Source organism: Sturnira hondurensis, unplaced genomic scaffold (assembly GCF_014824575.4).
Source record: "Sturnira hondurensis isolate 20B ecotype Veracruz unplaced genomic scaffold, ASM1482457v3 Scaffold0000256, whole genome shotgun sequence".
Lineage (NCBI taxonomy): Eukaryota > Metazoa > Chordata > Mammalia > Chiroptera > Phyllostomidae > Sturnira > Sturnira hondurensis.
In genome coordinates, this window is record NW_028072887.1 from 2,651,166 (window position 1) to 2,673,842 (window position 22,677).

General features: G+C 39.7%; 1 protein-coding gene across 9 annotated transcripts in view; it reads left to right on the plus strand.

The window, feature by feature from the left end:
- R3HDM1 (R3H domain containing 1) overlaps window positions 1-15,867 on the plus strand; it is a 197,437-nt gene extending 181,570 nt beyond the window's left edge. For 8 of the 9 annotated variants that reach the window (XM_037027713.1, XM_037070718.1, XM_037070913.1 and 5 more), the window contains 5 exons: window positions 463-635; window positions 6,146-6,290; window positions 12,944-13,026; window positions 13,490-13,574; window positions 14,534-15,867. In XM_037027713.1, coding sequence (XP_036883608.1) covers window positions 463-635; window positions 6,146-6,290; window positions 12,944-13,026; window positions 13,490-13,574; window positions 14,534-14,889 — 842 coding nt within the window. In that variant the 3' untranslated portion in view covers window positions 14,890-15,867. The remainder of the gene's footprint in view (window positions 1-462; window positions 636-6,145; window positions 6,291-12,943; window positions 13,027-13,489; window positions 13,575-14,533) is intronic. The other variant, XM_037027593.1, reaches the window with a different exon arrangement.
- Window positions 15,868-22,677: the final 6,810 nt, after the last annotated feature.

A 22,677-nucleotide genomic window follows, 5' to 3' on the forward strand; every position in this document is an offset into this window, starting at 1 on the left:
CCCATGTTCCAAACTTTTTCACTGCATGAAATTGATTTACTAGAAGATAATTTTTTACTCTATGTCAAAGTTTCTGTAGGATAATTTTCCCAATTTTTTTGTATTTACAAAGAAATGCCTGTTTTAAAATTAATTCACTGTGAAACTTAAGCACTTTTATAGGTCATATCTTAATTGTGCTATTCTCTACTAGTTTCTGCAATAGATAAGTGGACTATTCTAAGTAACTATAAACCTATTATTTTGAGGAGTGAGATATTTAGGTCTACAGAGTTTATCTTAACGCCTTTTTAAGCACACAGTGCTTTTAAAAAGCAAGGAACAGTAGGGTCTAAATCTGCCTTACATACATAATAGTAAAATTTTGTTAAATATAAAATTATTGTCATTTGTTGTGGTGTATAAAGATACCAGCTGTTTGCTAAAGTATACTGATTGTGGTATCCTAATTCTGCTTTTCAGCTGTGCCACCTCCACCAGCTGGTGGAGGTATGTTGATGATGCAGCTTAATGTACCAAACAATCCACAGTCTCGTGCCCACTCACCCCCACAGTGGAAACCAAACAAATATTACTGTGATCACCCAAGAGGACAGAAGTGTGTGGAATTTAGCAATGTAGAGAACTTAGTTCAGGTAAGATGCTTAATTTTAAAACTTTTAATATTTTAATCACAGCAGATTAACCTAAAAGAATTGACATTGAATTGAAACCTCAAACAGATTAGTAAAGAAGTTTGAATATTTTTTATATCCAGGCAATTTCTTTCAATATTTAAATATTTCTTTGACAGGTGTGCCTTAGTTGGATATCATTCCGCAAACCTAAAGGTCACAGGTTCAATGCCCAGTTGGGCACATTTGAGAGGCAGCCAGTTGATGTTTCTCTCTCACATCAATGTTGCCTTCCATCTCTTTCTCCCTTTCTTCCCCTCTCTCTAAAAATGAATAAAAATCTTTTTTTTAAAGATTTTATTTATTTATCTTTAGAGGAGAAGGGGAGAAATATCACTGTATGGTTGCCTCTTGTGAGTCCCCTGCTGGGAACTGGCCTGCAACCTAGGCATATACCCTGGCTGGGGATCGAACCATGATCGTGTGGTTCGCAGGCCCGTGCTCAATCCACTGAGCTACACCAGCCAGGGCAATAAAAAATCTTTTAAAAAATACTCAAATATTATTTCCCTTTTTATATTCAAAATTTTTTAATCAGAAGGTAAATTACATCTCAAATTTGATAAAGAAAAAGAATTAAGCAATTATCTTACATTTGTTATATAAAACATATTTTGGTGTAACCAGAATGTTGATGAGGGAATGCTGTTTATCATAGAAGAAATTAATAAATGTAAAAGCAATGGTAGAATTTAAAATCACCATTTTGGAATCCTATTAAAATAATGGATCCAGGAAAAATCAACAGCAAATGTCAGAAACATTAGGAAAAGGTTTTGGAGAGGGCTTTAAAATGGATAGATGAGGCATACACGACTTGAAGCAGCTAATCAATAGAAGTATCACTAGAAGTGGGTCAATCAAACATTTTTTGCCTCCTGCTGTGTAGAAGAAATACACAGTATCATATGATGTACTCTTGTCAAAAAAAAAATTAAAAACTAAACCTGAGTCTAATTGAGCCTCTAAGTCTAGCTAGTAATTTACGGAAAATCCAGGAAGAAAAAATAACAACTTATATGATATTATGTCCTTATTTTACCAGACAAATTGGTCCTGTTTCTTTAACAGATAAATGTCATTTTGAAATGAAGACTATTACAGATTAAAAGAGACTCGAGATAATAATCAAATGCAACATGTTGAACTTCCTTTCATACTGATTACTCAAAAGATGTTTTAGGACAAAAGGGGTTATTTAAATATGTTCATTTTTAGTGTGACAATGGTGTTATTTTTTAATAGCTTTTGTCTTTTAAAATACTTATATACTCATATTTCTGAGTGAAATTCTGTAATATCTGAGACTTGCTTTAAATAATTCAGGGAGGAAAAAGCAGGGGAAATCACAATTGAAGTTGGACGATGAGTAGGTGGAAGTTATACTCATCTATCTACACCTTTATACACCTGAAAGTTAACAGAATTAAAATGTTTTGAAATATTTCTTAAAAGATAAACTGCACAAAAGTATTTACAATGCACATGACAAATCATAGCTGAATAAAAAGATCAAAGGTCATTTATATTCTAGCTCATGAACTATATATAGCCAATGACCATTAAGCAAATGAAAATGTAAAAATATTTCTTATCTATATAGTTGGGAAAATTTAGGAAGACTACTAATTTTCAGTGTCGGCAGAGATATGAAGTTGCACAGTATACTCTTGGTGTGCTGTAAATTACTACACAACTCTTTTTGGAGTGCAGTTTAGTGACTTTATTCAAATATGAAAGGTACATAGCTTTTGATCCACAAATTCACTTGTATGATTTTTTTTGTCCAGTAAATACTGTGGAACAAGTCTGCAAAAATATATGTATAAGGATATTTCTTTCTTCCCTGTTAAAACATTGAAAAACTAATAGTCTTGATATTTAGCACAAGCTCGGTAAAGCCCTGTGAGAAGACCTTAAAGTTAGATCTTAGGCTGATCCCTGACACAGAAACAGCCTGCAGCAATCTATAAAGAAAAACAATAACAAAAACATTCGAGCAAATGCTGAGAAAGTGGAAGAATCCGATTTCCACTCTTACTACATTATCAGACTACAATATTCGGTTTTAAACAAACAAAACACAAGGAATACAAAGAAAACAGGAAATTTGCCCTGCTGGTGTAGCTCAGTGAATTGAGTGCAGGCCTGCGAACCACACAATCGTGGTTTGATTCCCAGTCAGGGCACATGCCTGGGTTGCAGGCCAGTTCCCAGCTGGGGACACACAAGAGGCAGCCATACATTGATACTTCTCTCCCCATCTCCTTCCCTTCCCCTCTGAAGATAAATAAATAAACTCTTAAAAAAAAAGAAAAGAAAACAGGACATTATGATGGCCTGTTGAAAGGAAGAAAAAAATCAACAGAAATTGTCCCTGAAAAAGACCTAATGGCAGATCTCTTAGACAAAGACTTTAAAACAACTCTCTGAAGGGTGCTCAACTAAAGGACAGTGTGGAGAAAGAAAACAATGTATGAACGAAATAGAAATATCGGTAAGGAGGTAGTAGAACACCTAAAAAGAAACCAAAAATAAAATAAATTCTGGAGTAGAAAATACCATAATTGAAAGGAAAAAAATCACTAGAGGAACTTAGTGGCAGATTTGAGCAAGCAGAAGGAAGAATCAAAGTACTTAAAAATAGGACAGTGGAAAGTATTAAGTCCAAGGAACAGACAGAAAAAAAGGATGAAGAAAGGTAAACAAAGCCTAAGGGACCTCTGTGGACCAACATGCATACTGTGGTCTTCCCAGAAGGAAAAGAACATATGCAATAATGGCTTAAAACTTCACAAGTTTGATAAAAAGACATGAATATAAATGTTACGCAGCTCCACAGACTCTCAAGATGAACTCAGAGACCTACACTGAGACACATTACAATCAGTCTTTCAAAAGACAAAGACAGAATATTAAAAACAACAAGAGAGAAGTGACTCATCACATACATAGATCCTCAGAAAGATTATCAGCAGATTTCTCATTAGAATGTTTGGAGGCTTGAGGCAGCAGGTCAATATATTCAAAGTGCTAAAAGAAGAAAAACTGTCATCCAAGATCCTTGATCTGGCAAAACTGTCTGTCCTTCAGAAATAAAGGAGAAATTATGAATTCCCAGGTAAACGGAAGCTGTGCCCTGCCCTTTAAGAAATTCTCAAAGGGGCCTGTAGAGTGAAGTGAAAGGACACTAGAGAGTAACACAATGCCATGAGGAGAAATAAAGCTCTCAGTTAAGTTAAATACAGGGACAGTTATAAAAGCTGATAATATTCACCAATGGTTTTATAACTCCACTTTTTGCTTTTGTACATAATTTAAGAGATTCATATTTTTAATTATCTAAAAGGTAGTGTTTTTGTAACTTTAATTCGTAACTGCACACCTTGTTTTCTACGTAATTTAACAGACGAAAGCATTTACTAGAGTTACTAGTTTGTTTTAGGGCACATAGTGTATAAAGATGTAGTTTTAATGATATCAGCAACGACAAGGAGTGATGACAACTGTAAAGGAACAGATCTCTGTATGTTAGTGAAGTTAAACAGGTATAAATTAAATTAGAGCATTACAACTTCAGGACGTTATGTGTAATCCCCAGGGTAACCACAAAGAAAAAAATCTATGGACTGTATACAAAAGGAAATGAGAAAGGAATTTAAACATTTTACTACAAAAAAAATCAAGTAAACACAAAAGACAGTAATGCAGGAAATAAGAATCAAAAAGCCATAAGACATTTAGAAAAATAATGCCCAAATAAAAATAAGTCCCTTTTTATCAGTAATAATCTTAAATGTAAATGGATTAAACTCTGATCAAAAGACAAAGATAAACTTTAGATCAAAGCAGTTTGCAAGACACAAAGGACACGGTATACTAGTAAAAGTTTCAGTACATCAACAAGATATAACAAATATAAAAGTGCACCTAATAATAGACAATCAAAATACATGAACCAAAAATTTACACAATTGAAGGGAGAAATAAACAGTTCTAAACTAATATTTGGACATTTGAAAACCCCACTCTGAAAAATGGATAGGACAACCAAACAGAAGATAAGTAAGGAAATAAAGAGCATAGTAAACCAATTAGATCTAACAAGCATACAGAGCACTCTACTGGACAACAACAGCACATACATTTTTCTCAGGTGCACATGGGACATTTTCTAGGATAGACTATATGTTAAGCCATGTAGTAAGTCTCAGTAGATTTTTAAAGTTAGATATCGTACAAAGTATCTTCTCCTAGTCAGCATCATACTGTCAGTCCTACCCAGAGCAGTTAGGACAAAGAAATAGAAAACTTCCAAATTGGAAAGAGGGAAGTAAAATAATCTCTGTTTAGAAAGATGATTTCCCCACAAGATATATGTATAACTAGAATGGAAAAAATAGTAACTTGACAGTGGGGAAACCAAGAAGACAACACCTTAACCCAGCCATTGAAGTAAACGTTACCAACACTGTGATGACAAGTGGGCAGCATGTTCCCTCTCATAAAATGTACCTAGAAGGACACAGCATCCCTTCTCTGCTATTCCTTCACCAAATGTATATCATGAACATTTTGATTAGAAAACAGAAACCCAAAAATGAGGAGCACTTCACAAAATAACTGATCTTAATGACTTTCAGAAACGTCAGTCATGAAAGGGAAGACTGAGGCTCTGTTCCAGATCAAAGATCAAAGAGACATGACAACTAAGTGCAACATTTCATTCTAGATTGGATTCTAAACTAGTTGGGTTTTTCTTTTTCTTTTTCTTTTTCTTTTTTTTCTTCTTCTTTTTTTTGGTTATAAATTACATTTGTGGAATAATTGGTAAAATTTCAATAAACTTACATATTATATAGTACTACTGTGTTGTTAATTGCCTGATTTTGACAATTATACTATAGTTATTTATATAAGAAAATTTTCTTTTTTTTTAGCAAATAGATAAATTATTTCAGGATAGAGGGGTATTATGAGCAACTCCTTCTCTAATAGTTCAGAAAATAATAAGATAAATCCAGTATAATAAAATATTAACATTTGGGAAATCTGTGAATTCTTTGTACTGTTTTTGCAACTGTTCTTTATGGATGAATTGTTTTAAGAATGAAATGTTGAATAGTTAATGTAAACAAAGAATGAGGTTGACGTAAATATTCTCTCATTGAACAGTACCTACAATATTCTAGGCACAAAAGCAAGAGTCAAAAGTTGGATGTAGAATGTTTCTATTTTGTAAAACATGGATGTATGGATGCATATGCATAGAAATAATCTGTTACTAGTGTTTATCGTTAGGAGTGGGAAATTATAAATTTCTATAATATTTTAATTTTTATAACAATAAGTATATATTGCAGTAATAAAACAAGTACATATTTATAATAAAAAAGACTAGAAAATTCTGTCCAAAGGAAATTTGAAAAAACCTGACTAAATGCTGACCTATTTTCTTGATATAATTACAGCACAGCCCTCAACTCGGTAGTCCCATTATTTCACCAGCTCAGTCTCCAGCACCAGCTCAGCTATCCACCCTGAAAGCTGTTCGTCCTTGTGGACCACCACTTTCCATCATACCCCAGTTTTCTAGACCTTTTATCCCTGGGCAAGGTAAGTGTGCCTGAAGCTCTTCACAGCCTCAGAGAATCATAAGACATCACTGCCAATAACTTTGTGATTGACCTTGCTACTGCCACCTTTTAGTTTCCCACAGGACTACATTTTCACCTCCACCCAGGCCTATCTGTTTATTACCATAAACTCTCCTGACCTTAATGTTTCATCACTAATTAATAATTACTAATTTACTAATTACTTACATTCAGGAGTTACTTATAGGACATAATTAAATGGTTTTAACTTAATTATCCTAAGACTTCATCCCTCCATAGTAGTAATAAGGAATTACTATATTCGTTTTATATTTCTATTTTCTGTATTACAATAATGTATCAAGTTTATTCAAAAAAAATATACTCAACAAACATTTATTGAGGACTTACTGTGTCCCTAATGTATAAGAATCAATAAGATGATGTCTTTTTTCTTTTTCTTGTCACAATAGTTTTCTTTTTCCTTTTTTTAAATATATTTTATTGATTATACCATTACAGTTCTTCTGTTCCCCCCTCATTCCCCTCCACCCACACACTCCTGCCCCCACCATTCTCCCCCCTTAATTTATAACCACGTGTCTCAAGTTCTTTAGATTCTATATTTCCCTCACTATTCCTGCCCTCCCCCCTATCTATTTTCTACCTACCATCTATGCTATTTTCTGTGCCTTCGCCCCCCTTCTCCTCCCACCCCCCTGTTTCTAACCCTCCATGTATTCTTCATTTCTATGGTTCCACTCCTGATCTAGCTGTCCTCTTGGTTTGCTTTTGTTTTAGGTGTGGTTGTTAATAACTGTGAGTTTGCTGTCCTTTCACTGTTCATATTTTTCATCTTCTTTTTCTTATATAAGTCCCTTTAGCATTTCATATAATAAGGGCTTGGTGATGATGAACTCCTTGAACTTGACCTTATCTGAGAAGCACTTTATCTGTCCTTCCATTCTAAATGAAAGTTTTGCTGGATAAAGCAATCTTGGCTGTAGGTCTTTGGATTTCATGACTTGGAATACTTCTTTCCAGCCCCTTCTTGCCTGTAAGGTCTCTTTTGAGAAATCCGCTGACAGTCTGATGGGTACTCCTTTGTAGGTGACTGTCCCCTTATCCCTTGCTGCTTCTAGGATTCTCTCCTTCATTTTAGTCTTGGCTAATGTAATTATGATGTGCCTTGGTGTGTTCCTTCTTGGGTCCAACTTCTTTGGGACTCTCTGAGCTTCCTGGATTTCCTGGAAGTCTATGTCCTTTGCCAGACTGAGGAAGTTCTCCTTTATTATTTGTTCAAATCAGTTTTCCACTCGTGGCTGTTTCTTTCCCCCTTCTGGTACCCCTATAATCCGGATATTGGAACGTTTAAAGATGTCCTGGAGGTTCCTAAGCCTCTTCTCATTTTTTTGAATTCTCATTTCTTCATTCCTTTCTGGTCGGATGTTTCGTTCTTCCTTCTGGTCCATTCCATTGATTTGAGTCCCAGTTTCCTTTCCATCGCTATTGGTTTCCTGTGTATCTCCCTTCATTTCAATTAGTTTAGCCTTCATATGTTCCTCTAATTTGTGACTATAACCAACCAGTTCTGTGAGCATCCTGATAAACAGTGTCCTGAATTGTGCTTCTGAGAGGTTGGCAATCTCTCGGTTGCTTAGAGTTATTGGCTCTGGGACTTTGAGTTCTTCTTGCTCCATCTTTTGGGCTGTTCGTGCCTGTTCCGTACGTAGCAGGATTGGAGCCTTAGGTGTTCACTAGAGCAGGGCAACTCAGGCGCTGGCTTGTGTTGCTGTATGTGGGGGCGGGGTCAAAGAGGAACAGTGGCGTCCTGTCTGCCACCTCCCGCCGCGGCCCCCACAGGTGGCTGGTGCCGCAGCTGCCACAGTCACCTTGACCCGTGTGTTTTGTCCCACTGCATTCGAGTGCACCACCGCTGTTAGCCCTCCACTGGGTTCGCCCCCTGGGGCCTGCGTGGTCCGTCTCACTGTGGGAGAATGTGCAACCGCCGTCAGTCTGCCCCACACCCTGACTGGGTCCGGGCTACTTGCGTGCCTAGGTCTGGGGATCTGTCCTGCCTGACCCTGTTCCGCTGCTGGCTCCGCCCCTCTTACCGTCGTGGTTGAACTGTTAGTTGTTGTTGGACTTCCGTATAATTCAATTTTCTGTTCTTTGGCTGTGTTTTTGTTTTCCAAACCTTTGTTGTATTCAAACTTGGTTGTGGGAGAAGGCACAGTGTTTCCACCTATGCCTCCATCTTGGCGGAAGTTTTTTTTCTTTTCTTTTAAATATATTTTATTGATCATACCATTACAGTTGTTCTGTTCCCCCCCTTCATTCCCCTCTACCCTGCACACCCCCTCCCCCACCATTCCCCCCTTTAGTTTATGACCACGTGTCTCAAGTTCTTTAGATACTATATTTCCCCTACTGTTCTTGCTCTCCCCCTATCTATTTTTTTGCCTACCGTCTATGCTACTTATTTTCTGTATCTTCTCCCCCCTTCTCCTCCTCCCTCTCCCCTGTTGCTAACCCTCCACGTGTTCTTCATTTCTATGTTTCCACTCCTGATCTAGCTGTCCTCTTGGTTTACTTTTGTTTTAGGCGTGGTTGTTGATAACTGTGAGTTTGCTGTCCTTTCACTGTTCATATTTTTTATCTTCTTTTTCTTAGATAAGTCCCTTTAACATTTCATATAATAAGGGCTTGGTGATGATGAACTCCTTGAATTTGATCTTATCTGAGAAGCACTTTATCTGCCCTTCCATTCTAAATGAAAGCTTTGCTGGATAGAGCAATCTTGGATGTAGGTCTTTGGATTTCATGACTTAGAATACTTCTTTCCAGCTCCTTCTTGCCTGTAAGGTCTCTTTTGAGAAATCCACTGACAGTCTGATGGGAACTCCTTTGTAGGTGACTGTCCCCTTAAGATGATGTCTTTTTTAAAAAATGTTTTTTATACCCTGGCTGATATAGTTCAATGGGTGTAGTTCAGTGGATTGAGCACAGGCTGCAAACCAAAGGGTGGCTGGTTCGTTGCCCAGTCAGGGCACATACTTGGGTTGCTTGCTAGGTCCCCAGTAAAGGGCGGGTGAGAGGCAACCTATTTATTTTTCAGAAAGACAGGAAGAGAGGGAGAAATAGAGGGAGACAACCATCAGTTGGTTACCTCTCACACACCCTCAACTGCCAACCTGGCCCACAACCCAGGCATGTGCCCTGACTGGGATTCGAACTGGTGACCTTTTGGTTTGCAGTTCAACCCTCAGTCTAGTTGGAGGAATAGACACACAGCAATTATTATAAAATAATATGGAAACTGCCCTGCCTGCTGTGGCTCAATGTATTGAGCACCAACCTGTGAACCAAGAGGTCACCGGTTTGATTTCCAGTCAGGACACACACCTCTGTTGCTGTCCAGGTCCTCAATTTGGGGTGAGCAGGAGATGGCCAATCCATGTATCTCTCACACATTGATGTTTCTCTCCCTCCCTTCCCCTCTCTCTAAAAGTAAATAAAATCTTTTAAATAATATGGAAATCATTAATTTTATTTTCTGGAATTTATTGTAAGGATAAATGTTACACAACCAATGCAAAAAACAATTTATTCAAAGAAGTTTTGTGGTGGTAGATTTATCTTTTTAATTTTATTTTTTATTATATTTTATTGTTTATGCTATTGCAGTTGTCCCCACTTTTTTCCTCTTTACTTACCTCTACCTTACCATTCCCCGCTATCTCAGATGGTCCCCACACTATTTTTTGTGTCCATGGGTCATGCATATATGTTCTTTGACTAATCTCTTCCCTTCTTTCATCCAGTCTCCCCCACTCCCCGATAACTCAGTCTGTTCCATGTGTCTATGCCTCTATTTTTTTATTAGTTTATTTTGTTCATTAGATTCCACATATAAGTGAGATAATATGGTATTTGTCTTTCAGTGACTGGCTTATTTCACTCAGCATAAGAGTCTCTGGGCCCATCAGTACAGGTTAATTAAATTATATCCATATAAACTGTCCCCAAGAGGAAAATGGCAAAACAATTTAAATGTCCATCAGTAAGGATTAATTAGATTATAGTATATCCATAGAAGGAATACTATGCAGTTACCTAAAAATCATGTTTTACATGTTTAGAGTATTGTGAATTAGTTTAAAAAATAAGTTACATGGGCATTTCAAAAAAGAAAACATCCAATAAGCTTTTGAAAAGATGTTCAACATCATTATTCATGGGGGAAAGCAGTATTAAAATCTGAATGAAATATCCCTTGGCCCCTACTAGAATGGCTATAATCAAAAAAACAAACAACACTGAATATTGGTGAAGATACAAAGCAACGGAAATTCTCGCACATTGGTGTGGGAGTATAAAATGATCAAAACCACTTTGAGAAAAGATTTGATAGTTTCTTATGGTGTAGCTATTACACTCCTAGGTATTTACCCAAGAGAAGTGAAAACGTGTCTATGTAGACTTGCACAAGAACATTTATAGCTGTCTGTGATAGCCCAAACTGGACAGACTCAGATGTCCACCATTGGAGACTGGATGAACAGATCGTAGTGTATCTTTACAGTGAAGTACTGCTCAACAATGACAGTAAGCAAAGCGAATTACTGACGTGTGACAACGTGGAAGAAGCTCAGAGTTATATTAAGCAAAAAAGCCAACCAGACACACAAAAAAGACATACTATATGATTGTAATTATATGAGATCCAACTACAGGCAAACTAAACTATGACGTTAGAAATCAAATAGTGATGTGGGTGGGATATGGAGTTCACTGGAAATGAGCTTGAGGGAACTTTTCAGGAAATGGAAATGTTTTGGGGGGGTTAGGTCATGATTACATGGACTTTTACTGAAGATGTGTGTTTTATGTTCATTATTTCTCAATTTTTTAAAAAGTTATAAAATACATATACATGTGTGAGTCCACATGTAGAACAAATTACTGAAAAGAAACACACCAAAATGTTAAAAATGATTGAATTACTAGGGTGGTTTTTATTTTCTCCTTTATAATACTCTATTTCCAGATTTTCTACAAAACCAATTACTTTAATATAGAAAAATAAAGCATATTATAAGAAGTAAATTGAAACAACTTGTGGGTTGAACTATGTGGCAGTATGGTAATATCAAGATGTCTGGTCTACCATGAATGCCCGGAGAAGAGCACATAGCATGGCCTGTAAAGAGGGGTCTTCGGTTACAGCTGGCTACAGTTTCATCTCCATACTTGAAAGAAATACTGCTCTGTTGGCCTGAACTTAACTCTGACTTCATTGCAGCTGTTTCTTATACATCTTCACAATTCACGTGTACATGTCTGATCTCAGTGCTAAGCGTCTGTCATATCTGCCCTTCAAGTAGTGCTTGGGAAGAAGCAAGTATGTCACGGGTGTGTTCTGCCAGGGAGCGCATCATCACAGTGTTCGTCAGCACAGAGCACCATAGAGTGGTAGCGGTGCACGCCTTGCTTCTCTCTATTATGGAGGTGTCGGGAGAACGGGGGTGTATCACTTCCTGAAGATGCTTTCTAGCACCTACCTATAATCCTTTTTTCAAACACAGAATGTGCTAAATTTAGGGACTTGTGGTTCAAATAAAATGAAAATATAACAAATGAAAGTACTCTTCTGCAGGACAAGTTTTTTTGCAATCAGCATTTATTAAGCCCCTTTCATGTGACGATTTTAGGAATTCCTGAGTAAAGAAAATAATTGGAGGATCTTTATCTTGATTACCCCATACTTACTGATTTTGAAAGAGGATACTTGCTCGTGAATAACACAGGAACTGTGTCACTCTGGCCCTGGCTGCATGGCTCACTTGGTTAGAGTCCCTCCCATACACCAAAATGTTGCGGGTTCAATTCCCAGTCAGGGCACATACCTAGGTTGCGGGTTCAACATTCATTCAGGGGGTGTACTGGAGGCAACCAATCAGTGTTTCTCTCTCACATCACTGTTTTCTCTCTCCCTCCCCCTGCCCCACCTCTCCCTCCCCCACCGTCCCCCACCCTCCCCCTCCTCTCTCCAAAATCAATAAACATCCTCAAGTGAGGATTAAAACAGTAAAATGATTTTTTTAAAGAACTGTGCCACTCTTTATAAGCAAGTCAAAATTACAAACTTTTATTTAAAGAGCTTACAATGTAGATTTACACCTATTGATTAAGACTAAAAATGTTTGTGTGTGTATATGTAAATATACATACATATATTTATAGTAGTTAATAGTGAATTTGGGGAGGTAGGGAACTTAATGTTTTTTCAGGGTCTTTTTTCCCCCTGAAAGGTAAGTTATGTTCATTTTTAATCCTCAGAAAAAATGTGGATTTTAGTATCTCAAGTGGTTAGAGAGGGTATTACAGTTATTTTGGTGGGTTTCATATGAATGTTAAGGTATGTGGAGAAGTTTCTCTTCACCCTGTCCCCTGTCGACCCAGTTCCCACCACTTATCTGCCTTCATAACCACTGTTACTAGTCCTTAGTCTTTTGAGAGGTTTACCCCAGCTCTTTAAGGGGTATTTGAAACTTTTAATTCTTTTTAAAAATATGTCGATACCTACTCAACAGAGTCGATTTAGTAAACTCTAGGAAGAACTTATAACTTAATAGAGAAAAATGTAAAGTTGTTTCTGTTGACTTTTAGGAGATGCTAGATATCCATTACTTGGCCAACCACTGCAGTACAATCCTCCTGCTGTTCTGCACGGACACATTCCAGCCCAACAGGTGAGGAGGCCAGCGCCTGAGCGCCTAGACTGTGCTGGCAGAACATCACCCTTCTGTTGCTGTGGGTGGGCTGCCCTGGGGCCCTCCTGTTGAAGCTGCTCAGGGAGACCTCTGTGCCTCACCCGTTGATTTCTCACTGTTGTCACTGACCCCACCAAGAGCAGAGCGAGGGAGAAGGTGGAGACTGCTTGGCTGAGCAAGGAATTCAGCTGTGCTCTCCAAAAATGGGCGGTCGCTGGGCTTTAGGGCACCCTTGCTTACGAAAGACCAGCAAGTGACTGGTGATAATACGGGATAGGAGTGCCATTGACGCAGAGGCAGAATTCAAAAGGCCTGGGATTGAAGTTTTTCTGCTGAAATACAAAACCCAGACTGAGTATGGTTAGGTGTTAAGTGTTTAAATATTACAGGCACATTTTTCAGCATTATTAACCCTATTTCTCATCTGTCTGTGGGTTTTCAGGGTCAGTCTGGCAACAGGCATGGAAACCGAGGAAGGAAACAAGCTAAAAAGGCTGCATCCACTGACTTTGGTGCAGGAGAAGCAGGTGTGTCCCAGAGCAGCAACTTGACAGGGTTCTACCAACTGTTGACCAATTCATCAGTCTTTAAAACTATACCATGGCACAGAAGTGTGTTTTCCTTCCTAGAGTCCTGCAAAAAGTCATAGAAATTTATGCCATCTATAATGTAGGGTGCTTGAATATGTTCTTGTAATGCTATTTCTTTTCATGTTTGAGCGCATAGTAAGATACAGGTTGGGTTTAGGAGGGGTGAAGGCACCAAAGGGAAAAGATACAGGAATAGGTAGGTTGAAATTCTTTGCCCCTATTCTTTAAGAAAGAAGGTAGTCCTTACACCCGTACAGAGGTGGTCTGAATGAAGAAATATACCACCTTGCTGTGGCAAACTGCTTTCAAGTATTTACTTGAACTTTCTACTCACCTTCCTTAAGGTGGTTAGGGCAAGTACTATTATCTTTATTTTACAGTGGGAACATGAACTTTAGGAAACGGCCCCAAATCACCTGGCCAGTGCAGCTCAGTTGGTTGGAACATCATCCCATAACCAAAAGGTTGTGGGTTCAATCCCCAGTCAGTGAACATACGGGAGGGCAACCAATCAATGTTTCTTACATCAGTGTTTCTCTCTGTCCCTTTTTGTCTCCCTAAAAGCAAAGAAAAAATGTCCTCAGGTGAGGATAAAAAAATTAAATTAAAATTTTTTTTAAATCACACGCTTTATTTAGAGAAGCTGCTGTACGATGCTGTCTTTTAAACGTGTACCTGTCAGGCAAGGCTGAAGTAGATAGCTTAGTACCATTAGCTCTCCACCCCTTGCCTAGGGGATAAGAATGATTTAAAAGATGGCCATAACAATTATAATTTTGTGGATTTGAATGGTTTTAGAAAATTTTGTTCATTTTCTACATCATAGTTGGTTTTCGAGTACTTTTTGGTCCCTCTTCAGTAATGGGGAATATTAATTCTGCCCCTTTTCATTCTAGTTGTTGGGAAAGTCTTGGAAATTACTGAACTACCAGATGGAATAACTCGCATGGAAGCTGAGAAGCTTTTTGGGGAACTCTTTAAAATTGGCGCCAAGATACGGTGGCTGCGGGACCCCTCATCCCAGCCACGTCGTCACCCCCTCTGCTGTGGCAGCGGGGACAACACTGTCAATTCTGAACACTCTAAACCCAGTGACTTGGCCTCCACATACACTGTCTTAGCCACATTCCCTTCCATTTCAGCTGCGCAGAATGCATTGAAGAAACAAATTAACTCAGTTAACAAATTTAAACTGAGAACAAGCAAGAAGCACTATGACTTTCATGTTTTGGAAAGGGCAAGTTCTCAGTAACAGAGCCACCTTGGACCCTTGGCCTTTATGATTCCCCTGTCCTCTCTCATCTTTGATTGGCTTGGTACTTGGAGCTTCTGTTAATATGATAGAGATTCCTAGGATGTGTGGTCATGGCGTAACAGCTTTTAAAGACAGGCCAATGTTCCAGCAAAGGGGGCAGTATACACACTCATCCCAAATGACTGTAGGAATCCACATCGGAATGATACAGAGTTAGCAGCTTTCTCTGAGGAAATGCTGTTTAAATGCCTCCTAACTTTTATAGTTATTTTGTTTTATATTTCTGAATTCTTGTATCAGATCCAAAGCTCTGTTGTACAGCAAATTCTTCTTCAAAATTATTACAATCAGTTGCAACCTGTATTTCTTTTTTTGCAGCCAGCACAGTGTGATCCAACATAAAATTTGGGGGGAAAAGAATACAGGAGTAGAATAACCAAATCAGAACCATGTGCTGTCCTTTCAAGAGGCTGAAGGGTGACCAAGGAGAGCCCACAAATAGATTACTCTTCCCCTGTGTCTCTGAACACAGAAAGTTTCCAGAAAATACAGAATTCCTTCATTGGGTTCTTTCCTCATTTGTTTGGGCAGTATGACCATTTAGTGTAAATTAAATTATGTTATCTTTAAGGCCTCTTAATCAAACCACTTAGACTCAAAGGGGAATAGGAATCATTCTAGGCAGGAAAATACTTCCACGTTTTTTAAATGTCCTTCTAATAACTAAATGCCACTTGTTTGCATTTCCCTCCTGTGGCTGTTTGGGCACCTAAGTACATGCATTTGATGAGTGCTGGAAACTTCGTAGGCAGTTTAAAATTTGTTATTGTTTGCAGCAGATCACTGGACATCAAAGATTCATTGCACTTATGAACAAGGAACCTTTTTTTCAATTTCTGTGTAATTTGAAAGGCTGTACAATGTGTGCTGATACAAGCCTTTTTCAGTTCAAGAGAATAAATGTTTACAAATATATATCCACTTTGTCTTTTGTAAATTAAAGTCACTTTTTTTAATGAACGTCAGTATTAAAGACTTAACCTTTCCTAAAGATTTCAGTTTCAAACTTAAAAGATGAAGACAGTAAACCCCTCATCTGTTTTTCTTTTCTTTCTTTCTCTTTCTCTTTCTTTCTTTCTTTTTAATCCAATTTATTGGGGTGACATTGGTTAATGAAATTATATAGGTTTCAGGGGTACAATTCAATAATACATATATTATATTGTATAGTAAACCCCTCATCTTACAAATGTTTAACAAAGCATCACTTTCTCTGTGGTAGTGATTCCTGTGGGTATGATTCATGTCATTTTGTTCTCTCATAAAGTTAATACCAATCAGCTGTAGAGAGTTTTGGGTACAAACATACTTACATAACTAAAAACAGAACATTGTTTGCTTAGATAAAGAATTTGTGTTTTTAGCCAATATATTGATCACCCAATTAATTGTCCAGTTTAGCTCAAATGGTATATAGGAGCTTCCCCCATTTGTTAGCCAAGCAAAGTGCTGGGAACCTCAAAAGATGGAAGGGTCTGGCATATGTGACTTGCCTGGAGGTTGGCTGGCTTCTCGTTCAGAGTAGGAGCAGCTCAGGGGCAGCAGGTATTAGCATACCTGTGTTCGCTCACTCCAGAGCATTTGCAAAACCCCCCCTGGTCCCTGGGAATCCCAGGCCTCCCCACAAGCTTGTGCATCCCGATTATGAATGTTGTACCCTCCAGGGGCAGAAGTTGGCACTGCCTTTGAACTGTGTCAGATTAAGAAGCCATACACAGAAGAATAAGTAAACACTATAAAAATATTCTCAAGGCCTGTTGAATTTTTATTATTTTTGACTGTAGAGAGTCAAAGCTTTAGAGAATACATAATTGGGGCCAGCACTGCTACAAGAATTACTCAATTATACATGGAGGTAAGAGACAAAAAATACAACTCTGGTTTATTTCAGTTCCCTGAATATTTTCTTTAACTCCTACAGCAGGAATTCTAGTGAACCTAAGTGGAGGTTTTGTTGGCGTTTTTAAATTGAGGAGTAATTGACATAGCATTGTATTTGTTTCAGTTGCACAACATAATGATTTGATTGGATATTTGTATATATTGTAAAATGAACACCACAGTAAGTCTAGTTAGCATCCATCACCTCACGTAGTTAATGAAATTTTTTTCCTTGTGATGAGAACTTTTAAGATCTACTCTTAGCAACTTTCAAATATACAATACAATATTAACTGTACTCATCATGCTGTACATTAAAACCTAAATTTTTGCTTTAGATCCTTGGTTTACCTTGTAAGAGTTGAAGACTGCCCAGAAGAAGATAAATCAGTGAGGGTACTATCAAGTCAGCATTCAGCCACCACCATAGCCCACATTCCCTGATAATCACATGGGAATAGTTATGAAATTGCCAAGGCATCCTGCATACACAAATTACAAAAACAATTCACCCATTGCCTAGACTATTTTACTCTGTTCTTGTTAAAGGATCTGACTTTACCTATAGAAAAAATGGTGGAATGAGAAAGCATTTAAGATGTGATTTGACCTAGACTTTACATCTTCCTTACAATAGCTTCAAATGTCTCAGGGCCCTGGCTGGTTTGTCCCAAAGCACTGATCATATTTAGGGGCAGACAGTCCTTATACAAGTGGATTGTTCTCACCTGTGCCTATACAGGGTGGGGCAAACAGGTTTATAGTTTTGAGTACAAGAAAGTTTGTTCTTCTATTATTTTCCATACAAACAACTGTACACCTGCTTTTGCCCCACCCTGTATTAGTTCCAGCAGCCCCTTCTTTGGGAATGACAGAAATCCCACATTTCTGCTACTTTATATACTAGGAAGCTGAGAATGGCTTATACTTTTTAAACCCTTAGTCCACGAAGGACATGGATATGTTGGGTATGTGTTTGTGCATCTAGGGCATAGTGGTTTGTCATGATGCTAACAGTAATTAAAAATAATTAGCTTGTCATCTGAGCTGAAGACGAGGAATATGATGCCCATCCCTACCCCACATCAGGCTGAAAAATTGTTTTTCTGGTCCCACCAGGTAGGAACCTGTGGCCTGTTTGTAGTGTGGAAACAGGTTTAGGTAAAACCTGTAATGCTGGAGTGGCTTGGGAAGAGTCAAGCCAGCACATCAGCACTTAACCTCAGCAGCTGGAAGGTGGTGGTCTTCACATGTCAACCACAGAACATGGAAATGCAAGATGCAGCAGACCAGTGCAGGGCCTTCGTGGAAACGGCCACATCCCCCAATCCCAGTCTACTGCCTGACCAACAGACTGTATAGTCTTCGAGGGCGGAAACCACAGCAGATACTACCTTCTGGTTCCCAGTGTGGCCCTAGCATAAAGGTGCTCTATACGTGGTGGCATGATTCATAGCTGGCCCCTTGTGGCTTGGCATTCTGGAAGTCTTTTTGAAATGGTACTAAAAGGACCAAAAAGCTCATTACAGCCATTCAGCCCACAGACCTCCACCAGCATGAGCAACAGGTAGACTCTTAATCTATCCCCAAACCCACATATGCGCAAACTGCAGGTGGCATATTTATTAGTTGTCTTCCCCTTTAGTGTGCACACTTGGGTTCATTTTGGTTTGATTTCACCAGCATAAAAATATTGGAGGAAAGTGAGGGAAAGACAGCAGGACCTTCTGAATCAGAAAACTGGTAAAAGTTGGTTCTTTGTAGAGGGAAGCATTGAAATAGATAAATCATTAGCTGCCTGCTCCGCCCACCGCCCCCCTCCCCTGAGCAAAAAAAAAAAAAGCACTGTTTCAGTTATCCCTTACTGATTAACAAACCACCCAAATTTAGTGGTTTAAAACAATACTGAGGGCCAGGAGTTTGGGTGGGTCTCAAAGAGGATGTCTTGGCTCTTCAGCTGGTATCGCCTGCCCTCAGCTGGGGCTGATTCTCAGCTGTGGTGCCTCAGTTCTCTATGTGGACATAGACACGCTCTCCTAAGGTGTCTTGTCCTCCAAGGCAGCTCTGTCTGATACAGTGGGCAGTCAGAGGGACAGGAGCAGAGCAGGAACAAAAAGCCAGGTAGATCTCCAGAGTGATATTTCCTGCCCTAGCACATTACTGGTCATGTGATGTAGTCCCCCTTGAGCATTCATGTCACTGGTCATGTGATGTGGACCCTCCCCTGGCACGTCTCTAGTCCTGCAGTAGACTCCCTCAGGAGGAACAAGGAGGCTGGAGAATAGCTTCATATGATTCCCTTGCACAACTACTCCCTTAAGCATGAAGCCCTCAGGACACACAGTGAGGTTCTGGTCCACATCCAATAATCTTAGGAACAAAGCTCAGGTCCAATAAGCACAGAGACAGAGTTTTGGTCAAACTAGACCCCAGTTGTGTTTTAGGTCCAAGCCCAGCAAAATGGCAAAACCAGGCAAAAGGATGCCATGGATGGCATCAGGACCAGATGCAATGACTAATCACCCTACCCTAGTGTTATCCAGTCAGTAGAGACCATGACCCTGAAAGGACACACCTGGGAAGATACTGAATATTCCACTGAGATCCTCCCCTGGGACTTCCTCTAAGATCTCCACCATTAGAGAGCAGATAAAAATCCTCAGTGAAACCGGAAAAGTTATCATTCATGCTGTCTGTCACTACCAGACCCAATAAGCAGAGACAGAGATTGAATCTTCTGGGCGTTTTATTCAGATGGTCAGCAATCTGAAAAGATGGTGGGTTTGTACCCTAACAGACTGCCTTAAATTCCATTTTCAACCAATCCTTTTTATAAGAAGAAAAGTGTAGGTAAGGGGTTTGTAATTCAGGGGGAAAGTTAAACAGATAAAAGTTGCAGCATTCTGGACTTCCGCCAAGATGGAGGCATAGATGGAAACACTGTGCCTTCTCCCACAACCAAGTTTGGATACAACAAAAGTTTTGGAGAACTAAGACACATCCAGAGACCAGAAAACCGAATTATACGGAAGTCCAACAGCTACAAACCGTTCAACAGGACGGTAAGAGAGGCAGAGCAGGGTCGGGAAGGACAGACCTAGGAGCGCAGGCAGCCTGGACCTAGTCAAGGTGCGGGGCAGACTGACCAAGGTCGCATATTCTTGCGCAGTGAGACGGACCACGCAGGCCCCAGGGGGCGAACCCAGTGGTGGAGGGTTGACAGCGGTGGCACACTCGTGTGCAGTGGAGCGGGGCGCGTGGCCCTGGTGACGGTGGTGGCTGCGGTGCTGGTGGGGGTCGAGGAGGCAGGCGGCAGAGGGAAGCCACTGTACCTCTTTGACCCCGTCCCTACATACAATGTCACAACCCAGCGACTGAGTTGCCCTGCTCTGGTGAAAACCTAGGGCTCCGTTCCTGCTACTTAACAGGCACGAACAGCCAAAAATATGGTGCAAGAACTCAAAGTCCCAGAGCCAATAACTCTAAGCGACCAACAGATTGCGAGCCAACAGATTGCGAGCCTCTCAGAAGCCCAATTTAAAGCACTATTTATCAGGATGCTCACAGAATTGGTAGACTACAGTCGTAAATTAGAGGAACATATGAAGGCTAAACTAATTGAAATGGAGATGTCCAGGAAACCAATAGCGATGGAAAGGAAAATGGGACTCAAATCAATGGAATGGACCAGAAGGAAGAACAAAACATCCCACCAGAAAGGAATGAAGAAATGAGAATTCAACAAAATGAGGAGAGGCTTAGGAACCTCCAGAACATCTTTAAACGTTCCAACATCCGGATTATAGGGGTACCAGAAAGAAACAGCCACGAGTGGAACACTTATTTGAACAAATAATAAAGGAGAACTTCCCCTGTCTGGCAAAGGAAATAGACTTCCAGGAAATCCAGGAAGCTCAGAGAGTGCCAAAGAAGTTGGACCCAAGAAAGAACACACCAAGGCACATCATAATTACATGATTGAGCACCTGCCTGTGAACTAAGGGGTTGCTAGTTCTATTCCCAGCCAAGGCACATGCCTGGGTTGCCGCTCAGGTCCACAAGGGGTGGGGGAGGGTGGGGGAGGGTGGGTGTGAGAGGTAACCACACATTGATGTTTCTCTTCCATCCTTCCCCTCTGTCTAAAAATAAATTTAAAAAAAAAAAAAACTTTGAAAAAAAGAGCTGCAGCATTCTTTTATCTGTGTCCTGGTGGGTAGGTGCCTCACCCTAGAGTACCATGGTTCAGGTACATCTTGATTGCTTGCAGTCCTGAACACAAAGGTGGAACTGCTTATGGTCTCCTGGAGTCACAGTGGGTCATACCTTCAGGTCCTGAAATGAGCTGTTTATGTACATTGATTACTAAGCTTATTAGTTATTATCTGAAGCTAAATTTTTTCCAACATTTGTGTGCCCCATCATCAGGATGGAGGACCCAGCTCCACTCTGTGGAGCAGGCCCTGCACCTTTCCTTTCCTCCTCCTCCTCCTCCCAGGTGCATTTTCTTTGCTTCTCTTTCTCTTGATCACAAGGGCCCTTCTTTTGCCTCTGTACTTTTTTCCTGAGTCCACGCAGCCCAGCCTGCTCACTTCTTGTACCTCTGTGACTTTCTAAATAAAATTTGATTGTATTTGAGTTCCTTGGCTCTGAATTTTTTTCTTAGCCAAACTCAAGGGCCAAGGTCTGAGATCTGGTATCATTCGCCAGTAACATGTCCATGTGGCATCTCTCTCTAATATCACAGCCTGGGCTTATTTATAGCTGCCATACTGGACACTGAATCCCCAGAACTTATTCATCTTATAGCTGAAGTTTGTACTCAGACCACCTTCATCCATTACTTCCCACTGCACTGGCCCTGACAACCACCAATCCACCCTCTGTTTCTAAAAGTTTGTTGTTTGTTTGACTTACTTTACATAGCATAATGCCCTCAAGTTTCAGCCATTTGTTGTCACAAATGGCAGGACTTTTGCATTTGTTTGTTTTTATGGCTGAGTAAGAAAAGTCCTCTTAAAACCTGGTCTTGGACTCTCCAAGTGTCATTTCTGTTGCATTCCATTTGTGGGGTTTTTTTAAGTTATAGGGCTAGAGCATAGCAGAAGAAAGAAGCCCCTCTTCCAGTAGAAGAAGTAAACCCTACCTCTTGATGAGACAAGTGGCAAAAAGGCATTTAGGATGGAAGATATGATTGCAACTATCTTTAGAAACAATTCACCACAAGAGAGGCAGGAGGTAGAATAGGAAACCCTGAGACACCACAGCTGTCATCAGTTGACACCCTGATTTCCAAGACTCTCCTTGTGACACCTGATGATAATTAGCAATGTCGTTTCCTCCCACAGTGGGCAATCAAAGAGGATTCTGGGAAATCTCATGTGTATCAGCTTAAGTAAAAGCCCTATAAAGCCTGTATCCTTCAATAGAAGGGAGCTATTCCCTGGCCAGAGATGGTCTGCTTCCATTTGGGGGGAAGTATATTTTCCTTGATAAATTTCCCACTTGCTTTGCTTTACAGTATCCATGTGGTCAGTCCAATTCTTTGTTCATAATCACTGAGAGCCTGGACCCTGTCTCCATCTGAAACACAAAGACAAATACACAAAAAGTTCTATTGACTCTGCCTTCAAACCAAGTCCTGATGTTAACAGGAAAGAGGATCTGGCCCTGATCTGGTCAGCCTAGGGCCAGCCTAGGGCCGTGTGTGGGTTCTTCATGCAAGCAAGATTTCACAACACAGGTTCAGGTGATTTTTGAGAGTACGTTTATTAAATCTGGGGCCAGTGAAACAAAGAGCTTAGAGTAGAAGCAACAGGAGAGGGACTAGAGAGTGAAATGAGCCTA